This window comes from Anas platyrhynchos, chromosome Z (genome assembly GCF_047663525.1).
Source record: "Anas platyrhynchos isolate ZD024472 breed Pekin duck chromosome Z, IASCAAS_PekinDuck_T2T, whole genome shotgun sequence".
Lineage (NCBI taxonomy): Eukaryota > Metazoa > Chordata > Aves > Anseriformes > Anatidae > Anas > Anas platyrhynchos.
In genome coordinates, this window is record NC_092621.1 from 74,388,307 (window position 1) to 74,403,333 (window position 15,027).

At 36.0% G+C, this 15,027-nt stretch overlaps 1 protein-coding gene across 12 annotated transcripts in view; it reads right to left on the minus strand.

The window, feature by feature from the left end:
* Window positions 1-15,027, minus strand: part of LOC101804639 (atrial natriuretic peptide receptor 1) — a 54,333-nt gene that overhangs the window by 21,202 nt on the left and 18,104 nt on the right. For 11 of the 12 annotated variants that reach the window (XM_072031304.1, XM_072031303.1, XM_072031307.1 and 8 more), the window contains 7 exons: window positions 14,779-14,875; window positions 10,925-11,057; window positions 8,210-8,333; window positions 6,091-6,195; window positions 5,361-5,463; window positions 3,851-3,996; window positions 1,159-1,231 (listed from right to left, as the gene is read on the minus strand). In XM_072031304.1, the coding sequence (XP_071887405.1) occupies window positions 1,159-1,231; window positions 3,851-3,996; window positions 5,361-5,463; window positions 6,091-6,195; window positions 8,210-8,333; window positions 10,925-11,057; window positions 14,779-14,875 (781 nt within the window). Of the gene's footprint in view, window positions 1-1,158; window positions 1,232-3,850; window positions 3,997-5,360; window positions 5,464-6,090; window positions 6,196-8,209; window positions 8,334-10,924; window positions 11,058-11,882; window positions 12,225-14,778; window positions 14,876-15,027 lie in introns of those variants that run through there. The other variant, XM_072031313.1, reaches the window with a different exon arrangement.

Genomic DNA, 15,027 nt, shown 5'->3' on the forward strand with positions numbered 1-15,027 from the left:
GCAGATTATTAAAAAAAAATCATTTTGAATTCTTAAAATTAATTGCAAAGCACTTTTTTAAAATCATGTATCTCATTTCCCATAGTTTCTCTCTATTGTTTCTCCTCCTTTGTGGTGTTTATGACCTCTTATAATTGACTAACAGATGAAAATCTACTCATGTTCCTTTTTTACATATCAAAAGACACTTGTCCTTGAAAGTTCTACTTCCATTTTTACAAAATTGGATTGAAATTCATTTTATGTACACAAATTAATTTCTAAGCCAGTCTGTTCTTGACTACAACAAAGATTTCGTATTAAAACTACACAGAAATTAATGTTCAAGTCCAAGGCTGCAAGTATTTCTACTACATTAGCACAATAATGTCTTGGTATTTCTACTAGCAGCATGATGACATAACACAGCTAAAGCTGATATCTTTCTAGCAATACCCCATAGAGACAGAAAACAAGAGAGTATATACAGACCTACCAACTTCAGCAAACTACAGATTTTCCTCTTCTGAGGGTCTAGGCACTGCTTTCCTCCTCAGTGCTAAAGCACTGAACAGCAAAGTGAATCGTATAATCTATATTTATTTTAAGTGCAGCATAGTAAAAGATAAATATCATCTCATTTTATTCATAACATGTTTAGTTACAACAATTTTAACATTTATTTTATATCCTGAAGGTAAAAGGAAAAACAAAACAAAACAAACCACCTCAGGTCTCAATGAATTACTTTTTGCAACAAAAGTGCCAGAGTTCTCAGTATTCACTGAGAAAAATGGAGATCTTTCATTCTATTTGTGCAAATACAGAACAAACTAGTGAGGCCAATTATACAAATTCATGTATCCACTGAAGCAAGTATAATTTATTTTATCCAAGTCCAGAGGTTATCTGTTTATTTTGGGATAAGCCTGTCTTTTTAAATTGACACATCACCATAAATAAGAAAGAAACTAAAATACCTTAGATAACTAAGGTTTCATTAAGGAAAAATGCCAGTAATCAGCTCAGAGAAGTTACAGAAATTAATCTTTGGATATGTCTTTCACAAATTTGTACACCTTTTGCAAGACCATTAAAACATGATGTAATTATGATTTAGATTATTTCTTAAAGTTATTAATGAAACTGATAATAGTAACAAAATGACAAGTTACTGACCTTGTTTGATGCATATGAAGTCTATAATCCAGCTCTCGTCCCAAAACAACTTTTGTTTCTGATATTGAAACCACTACAAAAATAAATAACATTCATTCCAGATGTAGCTCTACTGATTTTGAACGAATTCATCTAGAGATTTATTTTTTTTAATATGAAAATTTATAAGTATCCCTCAAAATTATGATGTTTAAGCATACAATATACATCGTACGAGTAACATTAGAACTAATATTCCCAGAGGAAAACAGAATCTAAGATATTTGAAACAGTGTATTCCGTACTCTGGAATATAATGACATGTAATACTTTGCATTGGCTATAAACTCTTTTCATTATTGTCAATACTTCTTATGCAGTGTATTTAGATCTCAGACTGGACATCAAATGAATTGTGTACATCACCTCATGCCATGGAAATTTCATGTGCTGCCTAAACACATGAATACAAGAATCACTCTAGTGCTCAGCCTCAAGAAAACTGTCAGTACATATTGTACCCTGTAACAAAATTACAGCCTGACCAACAAATAAGACCATGTTATGTCAAATACTCTAGCATAAAGAATATTAGATTGGGAATACTGATAATCGGCTATTTCTTAAAGAAGATATAGGTCTTATAAATAGCTGATTTGCTATATTTGCAAAACAGATATAAAAAGTGTAAATAATTACTTTCAAAAGATGAGCAGCAGATTAAATTACGTAGCTGCATACATGCAATACATGCAATCAATACCAAAATAGCAAACCAAGGCCACATTTCACCATCACTATACCATTTTATATACTGTAGAATTGAACATTAGAAATTATGAATTCAGTGAAATAAGTAGCAAAAGTCCTGATAATACTCAAGAAACATGGTGTGGAGACTGTGCCCATATTTTGGCAGAAATTTATGACTGCTATTGAGCTCATTAAATAATAACAAAGTCATCCCATTTATTTCAAAGGGTTTCTGAGAAAAGATATCTACATTTTATCTTGTAAAGGTATGACTGAACAAAGACACATCAGCTAGAAGTGACCACTATGCTTGCTACAGACACTTAGATCAAAGGAATCCTCTCCTTTGCTTGAATGATTAAAGAAGATATTAGATTCCCAGATGGTTCTTCTTATGTGATATTAATAACTGAATTGGTTAAAAAGATCTTTCCTATATTGTTTATTCATCACCTCAATAATTTTTTAAAAAATGCTAGTAAAGAAGTTAGAAGAATGAGTATGTTGCAAAGAAATAAAAATCCCCTCCCCCTAAAAAAACACACTCAAACCCTACAGAAAAAATTGCAAAAATAATAGGTAACTTTTGCTATACAAAGTAACTTTTGGTTTAGGTAAATATATGCAAGGTCAGACTCCATTTTCCCTTTGTACAGTGCGTGTTGTCTAAAACTGTCTGAACTTCTCATCTGTTCAACCACACATTTCTATCAGACCATATTGTTTTATAGGACAGTTACTATAAGCACATTGTCACAGTGTCCATGTGGATTACAAATGCTCAAATAAGAAACGGAGACACAGGGAGATTAAGTCTTGTTTTGCAGAAGTGTTTCAGTTCCTGAGTTGCAAAGCCACACAAAGGCACAGAACATAAAAAAGAAAAAAAAATTCTTATTGAGACTTCCTGACCTGTATGGGCCACGAGCCTTTTCCTCCCATTCCTTTTCAGCACATTCAACTACCTCAGATGCTCAGTGCAAATGGCAAATGCAGTATGCAACGAAAACAGACAAAACAAGAGTCTATTGATTTAGAGGATCTATAGGCCAAATCCCAAATAAATGATCTTGTAATTACAAAGCCACCATAATGACTCTACCACTGTGCATATTCACCTGTGATGTCTTTGTTTTGAAATTCAGAATTTTTTTTCAAGATGTGAATACATGAGGAGTACAGATCCTCTTCACTGTGAATTAGTAAGTCATAATAATTTGCTATCATCTCTTTATTCCATTCAAAGGGATCCAAAAGTACTTCTATATTCATACACTACTGTCTCATTATTCTTTTTTTCCATCATAAGTCTGTTATAATTGATAAATTTTAAGCAAAATGAATCACTTTCAACTGAACCAAACTAATTCAGTTACACTAAGAAAATAACTGAATTAAAAAAAAAAAAGAGAGAGAGAGAAAAGATAGTTCTTCTCCTTATTCCTTTTGAACATCTAGCTATCAGTAAGTTAAAAATAGAGTTGAAGGTACTCTATTACATGTTGTATTTGAACTCTAAGACTTAATGACCTATGGTGGACCTAATGCCTTTATGAATGTATCTAATTTGTTTTTGAATTCATTTATACTTCTTGTCTCCATAGGGTTCTGGAGCAGTTATCATAATACAATTTTATTCTGAGTGAAAAGCACTCTCACTTCACTGGCAATCCCTCCTTCCAATGTTGTGAAAGACTGTTAATAACTACTGCTTCTTCCTTTACCATTATACAACCCTCTTGTTACATTCCTCTTTAGTCTTCTCTCTTAGGGGAAGAAATTTCCTAGCACAATTATCCTCCCCTCATAAAGAAGCCAAAAATGGTTTCTTTTCTAGCATGCAGGTTCAGGATGCGGAAGAAAATCTATACCTCTCCTAAGAGAATACTCATTCAAATTAGTGGAATAATGGGAATAAGAGAGAAGAGAGAAGAAATAAGAGGAGAGAAAGCTTACTCACCAGGACTGTCATAATGAAGGCAGTGCAGACTAAACCTATTGGTAAGGCAATTGCTATCTTAGCATCAGCTGATAGCGGGCATTCCCCACAATCTGCTGGACAGATAGAGCAGCCTTCTTCTTCCTCACAAAAGCCATCTCCACAAACTGATTAGAAAAGGAAACCCGTATCAGGATATTTTATGGCAGTTTCATCCAACAACATGGTTGAATTCAGATTTAAACACATGATTCCTGAGGTAACTTCAGAGTACCAGAAATAACACATTCTGAAGAATCCAGAGATAGTACTACTGCAGCTGAGTTTATTATTTTGGTTTTCAAAGTGATGTAGGTGCTCTTTGATCTGATCAAATTGTTAATGAAATGAGAGTCTTTGATTTTTGTGTGTGTACAAATAATTTAATTACTACTCTGTTTCTCATTGTCCATCTGATTTGTTTGTTTGCTTGTTTTTCCGAGACAAGAAGTTCCTCAAGGCGGACATTGTCTTTTGAGTTTTTTGCACATAAGTCAGCCCTTGAGACCTCCAGAAGTAGGTGATTCTTTCTCAGAAGCAGCAGACTATGAGTACTTCAGATTGAAACCTTGCTACCCATGCTTCAAGGATTTCTTTTCCTCCAAGGTCTTAAGAAAATTATCAGCAGCATCAGCCGTGATTTAAAACAAAAGCCCTAGAGGACAAAACTCCTTCTCCCATGTTCCGAGTGCTGTTTCAATTTTACCTCTATGCCTAAACTAATATAATTCTTCACTTCAGCCTCCTGAGACAAGCTCAAGATATTATTCTGTCACTACAAAATATTTAAAAAAAAAAATCCTCAACAAAACAAAATCCACAGTTTTCATCCAGTCTGGAGTTTCTTTGGTTCTGCTTGTTTGTTTTTGTGTTTGTTTTTGTTTTTAATAACATTGAAGAATATAAACTTCCAGAAGAGTAGCTAACAAGAAAACTTTGATGACATTTCTGTTTAACCAATATTCTTCAAGTTGTGTTTAATTTATTAAATAATACCCACTTTTTATTTTTGCTTTGCTAAGAGAATTGTTACTATTATTTCTGCTTCCCTGCATATTGTTATACTAAGCTGCACAGAACTCTGATGCCTTTGGGAGCAACTGGATTTTAATGTGAATAATGGAACAAACTGGGTTTCTACCTTTCCAATGTGCTTAAGGCTAATCTGTTCCCCCTCAGATTAAGAATGTCCACATCTTCACTACATACCAGATGGAAGAATACTTTCATATCTCTGTCAACTGAACCCATTGGTCATGATATTTGACTTTACATGTTTGGCCAGAATGGCTTCCTACTATTCTAGCTTCTTTCACAGGTAAGAAGAAGCTCAAATAATTTTTTAGATTTTCAGCCTTAGAAGAATTTTAGGAAGATCTTTGTTTATACATAATTGTAAGGAAGGGTAGGAGTCACTCTTGCTCTTGGTATGCATACATGAATGATAAAAGCATTTACATTTAATAAGCAATTCCCTCCCTCTATATCATACCTACTGCAGGAAGGACTGTGGTTTTTGCTTCCAGAGCAACTTGCATTCTCCCAACTCTGATGTGTGCGATGAGAGAAGTCACACCCACGTGAACCAAAACAACCTGCCAAATAAGTGAACAAAGCTGCAAGGATTGAAACTTCATGTGCATACAGTATGTCATTTTAACAAGAATGACCCAATTATGGTGTCTTCCAAAAGAATATGTTTGTTTTTTTTTTCAGAATCAGGAAGGTCAGGGGTGCTTGACTGGTGAAACAAACAGTAGCAGGAGAGGCAAGCCATGTTGGAAAGCCAGGTCTGATTCCTCTGACTGGTGATCGTTCTTTCAATCAGGCAAAGCTTTCAGCCTATGCATCCCTGTCACATTTGTGTGCCTGTTACTTCTGCTTGGTAGAAACCCCTAGAGATCATGCTAACCTGTAACACAGTCTAGTCAGGAGCACAATATTTTGGTAGTACAGGCCTTAAACAGACAGGTTAGGCTCTTTTCTTCTTTCCCATCCCCATTATTTCTACTAACTACATTAAGTAGTAGCAGTATGAAAAGCTATTGCTTCCAATTGAGTCAGTTTTGAATTGGTGATACTCAGCCATATGCACTGCTTACATATATAATACTGACATCAGTTAACAAGACAGGGAACATGCACATGAACTGTATCAAACTACTAGCAAGTAAGCTTTGAAAAGAGCAAACCATTTATTGTATATAACAAATACACCTTACCTTGGCAGTCCAGTTTCTTTGGCTCATTTTGCCAGCTGTAGATAAAGTGTGGGTAAATATCTGGCCATCATCGGGAATCCATGGACCACATATTCCTCCTCTACCCTTTATCAGACAGATCGGTTATGTCACTAAATGATGACACAGTAAAATCCTAGGTCTCCCTTTTTCACCTTCTTAAAATGCCTTGTATTCTTTTTCAGAAAATAACAAATTCTATTAAAATGCCAAAGTACAAACAACGTTGTTTTGTGATAAAATAAAAGATAGTAAGAGAGAAATGGGCTTAAATTGAGTCAAAATCTCACAAAAGCTCATTATTGTCTAAAATACATGAACCAAAATCTGGTCCTTATTTTAGCTCCAGTAATTCCATGCACCTAATATCCCTTTTTAGCACCTAATATCCCTTTTTAGCAGGTTTTGCTGCACTAGAACCAGAACCAGAATCATATCCCATATTTTATATTTTTTCTAAAGGTATTTTATTGCAGCTTGACTTTTAGTATGACAGGGCTTTTTTCTTTCACAAATCAGGAAGCAATCTGTTATGTGTCAATGTCTGTTTGCAAAGCATTTTGTAGTAAAGCTCTGAAAAAGCAAACTTCTCAACAATTGCAAACACTTAGGATTATTTTGGCTCTTTGAAGATCGTGCATTGTTTTGATGTTTCAAAAGGCTTAAGTCTGTCTACTAACTCCAGATATCTCTGCAGGAACTTCTTTCAATGCAGTGTAAAGCACAGACCTAATCCAAAGAAACAGTACATGCAAACCAAAAAAAAAAAAAAACAAAAAAACCAAAAAAAAAACAAAACAACAACAACAACAACAACAACAAAGCTTTAAATGTTACACCATTAAAAAATAATAATAATAATTAAAAAAAAAGCACAACCCACCATCAAAAAAAAAAAAAGTTCTTCAGTATGGTTCTAGCGAAAAGCTTTGATGCGATAGTTCCAGCAGGGATTCCTCTTTCAAATAAAAGTCTTGGTATCAGCTAAGGTCCTCAGGGAGTCATTAATAAAACAGCTCCATACAAAGAGGGCTGCCATGAAGTAAACTAGAGTTGTTAGAAGGCATTAAGCCTTCACACAGAACAGTGCATGAAATAGCCACAAGATATGTAAGGCTATGTTTACTATTACACTGTGTTTGATCATGAAGAATGTGTAAGTTGCCGTAAGGGAAATCAACTTGAAAAACTGGGCAACTGCATGAAGGTTATTTTTCTGGGTAAGGCTTCCCTCACAGGGGAAAATGAAAAGGAAGAGGGAGAGGAGAAAAAAGAAAAGGAAGGGAAAGGGAAAGGGAAAGGGAAAGGGAAAGGGAAAGGGAAAGGGAAAGGGAAAGGGAAAGGGAAAGGGAAAGGGAAAGGGAAAGGGAAAGGGAAAGGGAAAGGGAAAGGGAAAGGGAAAGGGAAAGGGAAAGGGAAAGGGAAAGGGAAAGGGAAAGGGAAAGGGAAAGGGAAAGGGAAAGGGAAAGGGAAAAGGAAAGGGAAAGGGAAAGGAAGTTTGTTATTATGCATTTCCATTCTTTTTTTTTCTTTTTTTCTTTTTTTTTTTTTTTCCCTAATCTAATATAGAAAAACTAGTTCATCTTAGCACCTGTGTATACAGGCTTCCATTCTACAAGTCACAGACAGTGTGACTTGTGTGATTCACACTAGTCAATTTGTCAATTTTAGTAATTCAGGCAAATCATTCAGGTTCCCTCTATAAGATGCAGAGAGATAGTGATACTTGCAGCTGACAATTAATCCTACTTGTTTTAGAATGAAATGATCTATCTTTCTTTCTCTACTGAGTGTATAGAGATTTGAGTCAAGTAAACTTGAAGAGATGTAACTAGACACTTTAAGAATAATGAGTACTTCTGAATACCATCTAGTACAAAAATAAAGCTACTTGCTTTGCAGCCTCAGAATCAAGTGCAAAGATTTCTGAAACTGACAAATTCTCACTTTTTTTTTTTTCAGTAAACTATAGATTAGGTCTAATTGTAATAACAAAAAGACCTCACAAAAGTCATTGCAAAAAGTTTTTACAAAACTTATTGCAATGGTGTTTCATCCAATACCACAAACAGAGCACGTGAAGTCACACCCTTTTACTAACCATGAAGGCCAAAGGACAGGAGTGAATGTTGGCATGATGGACACAGCAGTTCTCGCCATTTGCATCTTTCCAGCTGGCAGGGCACTCATGCTCCTCACAGAATTCCCTTGCAGCAGTAGCATTGCTAGCCAAGGAGCAGAGAAAAGGACATAATTTTATATTCATTACTTATTCCTCAAAACTGTAACAAGCGCAGAAAATCCTGTATAGAAAAATGAGTAACATAAACATATGCAGTGAAAGAAACACTGTAATGCCATTTCTCTCTCCTTTCTCTTTTGTTTTACTTCTGGTTGAAGCACTCCTAGAGCAATTAAGATTGCTGCCAACTCTGGCAGATACTATACCTCAAGCAGCTACCAGCCTCCACTTATGTCTTGAGACTGACTGCATGACCAGATTACTTGGCATTGCTACAACTGGATTAGAAGAACATACCACTTACCATACTTCCACTATCAGAAATATGTGTCCCTGGTTTCTTTCATTCTCAGTGTTTTCAGTTATATATGTGAATCTATGCAAATCTATGCATGTGATTCCTATTTGGTTTCAGTCTTTGCTCCACAACCTGAAGAACCAATGATAATTACTACAATATCAGATACAAATACTAAAACCAAAAACTTAGAGGAAATAATGGTCTGTATGTTTAGACTGTTCTGCTAAACAACCACAGAATCACCGAACAGCCCAGGTTGGAAGGGGCCTCAAAAGACCATCAGGTCTGAACTTTTGTGTCAAAAAGGAGACTAGATGAAATTATTTTGGATGCTGTCCAACTGCATCTTAATAACCTCCAGTGATAGGAACTTGAGCACACCCCTATGAAAGTTGTTCCTCTGACTGGTTGTCTTCATTGTAAAATATATATATATATATATATATATGTATATACATATATAGTATCAAGATTAAATGTCTCCCAATGCAACTTTTACCCTTTGTGTTTTTGCCTCATGTCTTCCCCATGTGACTCCTTGTTAGGAGGCCCCCATCCACTTTGTAGCCACCATTGGAATACTGTAATGAGGTCTTCCCCTAAGCTTTCTTGTCTCAAGAGTGTAAAGACCTAACTCCTTCAGTCTTTCCTCATTGAGTAAGGATTTCTTCAGCGCTTTGATTATCTTTGTGGCTCTCCTTTGGACCCTGACCAGCCTTTTTTGAATTTCAGGGACCAGAACTGGACATAGTACTCCAGGCCTGACAAGTGCTGAGTAGAACTAGTCATAGGAGATCAGATTTAAAAGGGAAGACTACATTACAAGAAATATATATAAGTTAGGATTTTTGGAAGTTCATCACAGAAAGATGAATGTAGTTCCCTGGATACAGGGAACTACACTTTTTTTTCACAACACTTTTTTCCAATGTGTTTTCTGATTTACACTTTCAGTTGAGCAACAACTTCTGTGAAGCTGGTTATGACCATAATAAACTGATTTGGCTTTAAAATAAAATCATTTTCTCCAAATATGGCTTACTCAGCAGATACGGCCAGATTTAGTTGTACAGTTTAGTTTGTATGTTATGCATAATAGCTCTCTAAACTGATTGACGCCAGGATTTATATATATATATATATATATATACATATATATATATGTATATATACATATATATGTATGAATATTTATTTTTTTATTTGTTTGTTTATATGTTTTTAATGCAAGAACAACTAGCCCATACTGAGTAGATTTAAGAGAGAAGACTGTATCAGAAGAAAGAAATATGCGTACATACTCAAAGAGCAGGATTTTCTAAATTGCTTAGTGATTTAAAAGAGTGGTTATCCTTGGCAAGAACAGGAAAACTTATTCATTCTAAGCAGCTAAAAAAAAATGATTTTTGGTTAAGTTTTTTGATTATTTATTTATTTATTTTCTATTGCAAATGGATTATATGTCATCTTCCAATCTTAAATAAAATCACCCTGGATAACAGCTTTTACAACATGAACTTCACAATGTGAACACTCACATAGACAAAGAAGAACGTAAGTTTTTTCCATAAGCATCTCTTATAGTAGCCAAATACAGAGGAGAATATGGGGAATTGTGGCTGCAGCCTCTGTCCCAGACATTGCTTTATACGGTTGGAAAACTGGTGTGTACAGTCCACAACTGTAAGATCACAGCATACTAGCATTTTAGTGATCTAAAGTTGTACATAGACACATACTGTACTTAGCCTACGTTGTCTAGTTACTAATAGTCTCTGAAGTGACTGAACTGGACTCCTTTTGGACTGATTTCAATGCCATAGAAATTGAAATAAATTCTTCACTGAAATCACTGGATTCAAGTTTGGGCCAACCCCTTTGTTATATTTATGTTGTGCACTTTGAATATGCGTATTATTACAATAGACGTAGAACACAGTGAGTATGGGACTCCTGCAAGAATCATATTTATTTCCTCATGTAGAGAAGCTAACAAGTGATATTTAGAGTTCCACTGATACTGTTATACAGATGCAGGATGACACGTGCTGTCCTTGACATGCAGGTGAGTGTGCCATGATGGGTGTTGTGAAAGCAAATCCATTCCAGAGGGGCAAATATCAGTGCAAACACTGCTAGAAGAGAAGTCAAGAAGTGCAAGGAATTAGCTAGGAGCACAAGAACATGTGTTCCAATTATGTTACAGAAAATGTCTGTGTGTATAGAATCCCCATATACTCATAACCATGAAAACATTTTATAGGAGGTAATACCTGTGAGAAAGGATTCCATTTTGCACTGCATATTGATAAAAGCCATCTGAAGCAAAGACTGCATAGGTCACATTGAAGAATTCCCCACTCACAGCCTTTTCTGGAGGCCTTTTCACCCATGCCATCTCCAGACCTAGAAAAAATAAAATTATGAGCCAATATATTTGCTGTACTTTTCTACTTTGCAGTTGTATACAAATGTAAATCTTCCTCTGTGCTAGGGAGCATTGTGTACTGAAAGGGAAATAAGTGTCATTTTCATCCATTGTTCCTTTTGCTTTTTACAGGCCCAAAATACTCATCCATTTTAGTGGCTGTATAAGTAAGCACAAATGCTCATTACTACAATTCTGACATTCACTTAGAAAAGATCAAGCAATTGCAGAAATATGATAAAAAGTCTGTTCATCTTATCTATAATAAATTTACTCTCAGCACAATGCAGTGCTACTTTTCCCGATACACTTCCTTTGATTGGAATGGGTTGCCCAGGGAGGTGGTGGAGTCGCCGTCCCTGGGGGTGCTTAAGGAAAGTGGATGTGGTACATAGGGATGTGGTTTAGTGGGTGATATCAGTGGTAGGGGGATGGTTGGACCAGATGATCTTGGAGGTCTTTTCCAACCATAATGATAATGTGATTCTATGATTCCTCTTAGATCAGGTAATAAGCACTGTTCATCATTCCTGTCTGGTTTCATGGAGGCGCACCTCCTTATTGAAGAACAGACAACTCTAGGACACATGAAATTCAGCCAGAAACTTTAACCTCACTAGATACTACTTATGCTAATTCCATACTTAAGAAAGCTAGCTCTTTTTATAAAACTGTATAACGTCTAGAGCAGAGGACAGTGGGAGTACTGCTGCTCAGACATCTGTCATTTTCCATTTTTGCACCCTTACCAGGAAAAATAATTTAACTTGTTCATCTCTCTTATCCCTGGGACACCTTATTACCTGCTTTGAGCCTGTGAGTGAAGTGAGATTAAAGGTAAGAGCTGCTTTTAATTCATATTCTCAAACAATGCTATGTAGTGGTTTGGGCTGAGATGGAGTTAATTTTCTTCATAGTGGCTACTATGATACCACGTTTTGGATTTAGGATGAGAACAATGCTGACAGCACACCATGGTTTAGTTGTTGCAGAGCAGTGCTCCCACTGAGCCAAGGCCTTTTGAGCTCCTTGTGCTGCCCCAGGAGGAGGAGGCAGGGAGTGCACAAGGAGCTGGGAGGGGAGACAGCCAGGAACAGCTGACCCCAGCTGGCCAAAGGGATGTCCGACACCATGAGGCATCATGTGAGACAATAAAATACAGTGGGGGGGTGGAGGAGTGTGTGGGGTAGTTACTGCTGCTCAAGAACTGGCTGGGCATCATTTGGTGGATGGTGAATAATTGCATTGTACATCACTTCCTTTGTATATCTATGTTTACATTTCTGTTTTTGTTTATATATATTATCCCTTTCTTTTTTGTCTTATTAAACCGTCGTTATTTCAAACCACAAGTGTTTACCATTTTTTTTTCTGATTTTATTCCCCATCCCACTGGTGGGGAGTGAGCAAATAGCTATGTGGTACTTAGCTGTCGGCCAGGTTACACCACAACAACTACAAAAATCTTTTCACTCCTTTCACCAGCCTCTTTGTATGTTGTTGGATGAAGGTTTAAATTTTTGGCATGTCAAATAACATATGCAGGTATGCAGTTTGTCAGGAAATAAATCCATTCTGCAGAGGATGGGTAAGAGAGTTCCCATCCTGCTGTTCAAGAGATCCTCACTTTTTTATTGTTGTTCAGTTATAAATTCTCTTAATACTCTAGAGTAGTTTTTACAAGTGTATTATTCACTTGCACTGATAATGAAATAAGACATTATTCTTTCTCTTAAACATAATCCCTTTCAGATATAAAGAAGCAAATGGTAGAAGAACCTCTAGGCATCACCTCCCCCTTGCAAAGTAGTTTTATAAGAAGTAAAGTAAACAAAGGTTAAAAAAATAATAATAAATAAAATAAAAAAGCTCTTGCTACAAAGAGCAATTTGCACTAAAAGGTAAGAGAGCTGAGGTTCAGAAAATGTAAGAGAATGAATGTAGAAGGTCAGCATAAACTTCAGAAAAATTACTTTTTACTCACCTTTAAAGGTCTCACAAAAATAAACAAAACTCTTATTTCAATGATAGATACTCCCACATCTAAGTGTTTTGAAGATCTTGTGTTACAAGTCAAATTGACAGCAATAAAGCTGCAGTAGATGCCTTTCACTCTGCTTTCATAAGTGCCCAGGGATTGCAAGGAAGAATCACAGAGAAAGGCAGGATAAAGCTTGGTGTTCATTCTAAAACTGGTTCTAAAGGGTATATGTTAAAACCTACTCATATTTGTTTCCTTTGTACTCAGTTCACACTGATTTAATAAGAACAGCTTCAAACAAGTTATATGTTCTGATAAGTTCCAATGTTAAAACAATAATAAATTCATACACGAATAATATCCTTGGTTGACAGACATGTAGATAGTCTTTCAATTCCTCTCTTCAGTCCGAACTCTTCAGAAAATGTTTGACTACAGTATTGAGTTCAGAGTAGAACCCAGTAGTTTATTTCCTGGAGTGTTATATAACTACTAGAATTTCTCAGGTAAACTTGTTGTTTTCTAAAAAAATAAAAATTAAAAAAAATAAAAAAAAGGGGGGAAAGGGAAGGGAAGGGAAGGGAAGGGAAGGGAAGGGAAGGGAAGGGAAGGGAAGGGAAGGGAAGGGAAGGGAAGGGAAGGGAAGGGAAGGGAAGGGAAGGGAAGGGAAGGGAAGGGAAGGGAAGGGAAGGGAAGGGAAGGGAAGGGAAGGGAAGGGAAGGGAAGGGAAGGGAAGGGAAGGGAAGGGAAGGGAAGGGAAAAGGTCTCTGATCTAATCTTTTCTAACACAAACAAAAGTGTTCCTTTACAGCAGTTATTTAGTCCTTTATTCCCAGTTACAGAGTCACAGAATCACAGTACAGTTGAAAACGGAAATTATCTCTGGAAATCATTCAGTCCAGCCTGATCTTTTTCAAGGCAGAGTCACATGCTGCAAGGCAGAGTCACATGTTGCTCAGTCCTTTGCAAAGTTGGGTTTTGAATATCCCCAAGGATGGAGAAACCACATCTCTGGACAACGTCTTCCAATGTTTCATGGCCCACAGAGAAGAAAGCTTTTTTTACATTTAAATTGAATTTCCCATATTTCAATTATTCTTCAATTATTTTTAAATCTCAAGCAATTTCAAAGATTAAAAAAACAAAACAAAACAAAACAAAACAAAAACACTGTTTTTATTATATCATCATGTAAATTCAATTTTGAAAATGATTGGAATAAGTGGTTAAAGATCTCAGATTTTAAGTACTCATGGAACAGTGTTGAGCAAGGAGAGGGAAGCACTATGTGCAGAAATGGTGATTTTATTTACTGGCTGGAGGATTTAAACAGTCCACTTTTGAAATGACACTATAAAATTTCAGGAATGACTCAATAGAATTTGCTGCAATGCAGAGCTGACTGCCTGCTTTGTTTGGATTAAGTTGCATTTGGTTTTCTAATGAGAAATGAAATGTTTTCAATTATTTTCTGGGGGAAGGGATTCAGCTGTTGCTATTACTTTTTCTTTTGGAATCAATGAATATTGGACAAATAATTACTCAGAACTTTCTTTTGACTATTTTCTTTCACTTTTTCTCTAGAAAAAAATGTTGTTACTGACTCAGATGCCTTACACCACATGAAACATTCGCTATGAGTTAGGTATTATTCTCAGTACTTCAATTTGGGTTTCTCAAGCAAGATATGATCTTCTATGAGCAGCTTTAGAACTTACCTCCGCAGTCCAGCATGTTATACTCATCTGGTTTTTCCAGGGGCCAACAGTCATAGTCTTTGTTGTCTAAATCATGCCATCCCCCCGCTAACATGACCTGCCAAAAAAAAAGCATACAAATTGACACTATAGGAACAGGGGAAAAATGAGTTTCATTTGGAAAGTTTGTATTTCTTCTAAAGAAAATAAAACAAGCATAGAAACAGAACCTGGCATATTTTGACTCGTTTCTTCAACTTTTGAAGCAAA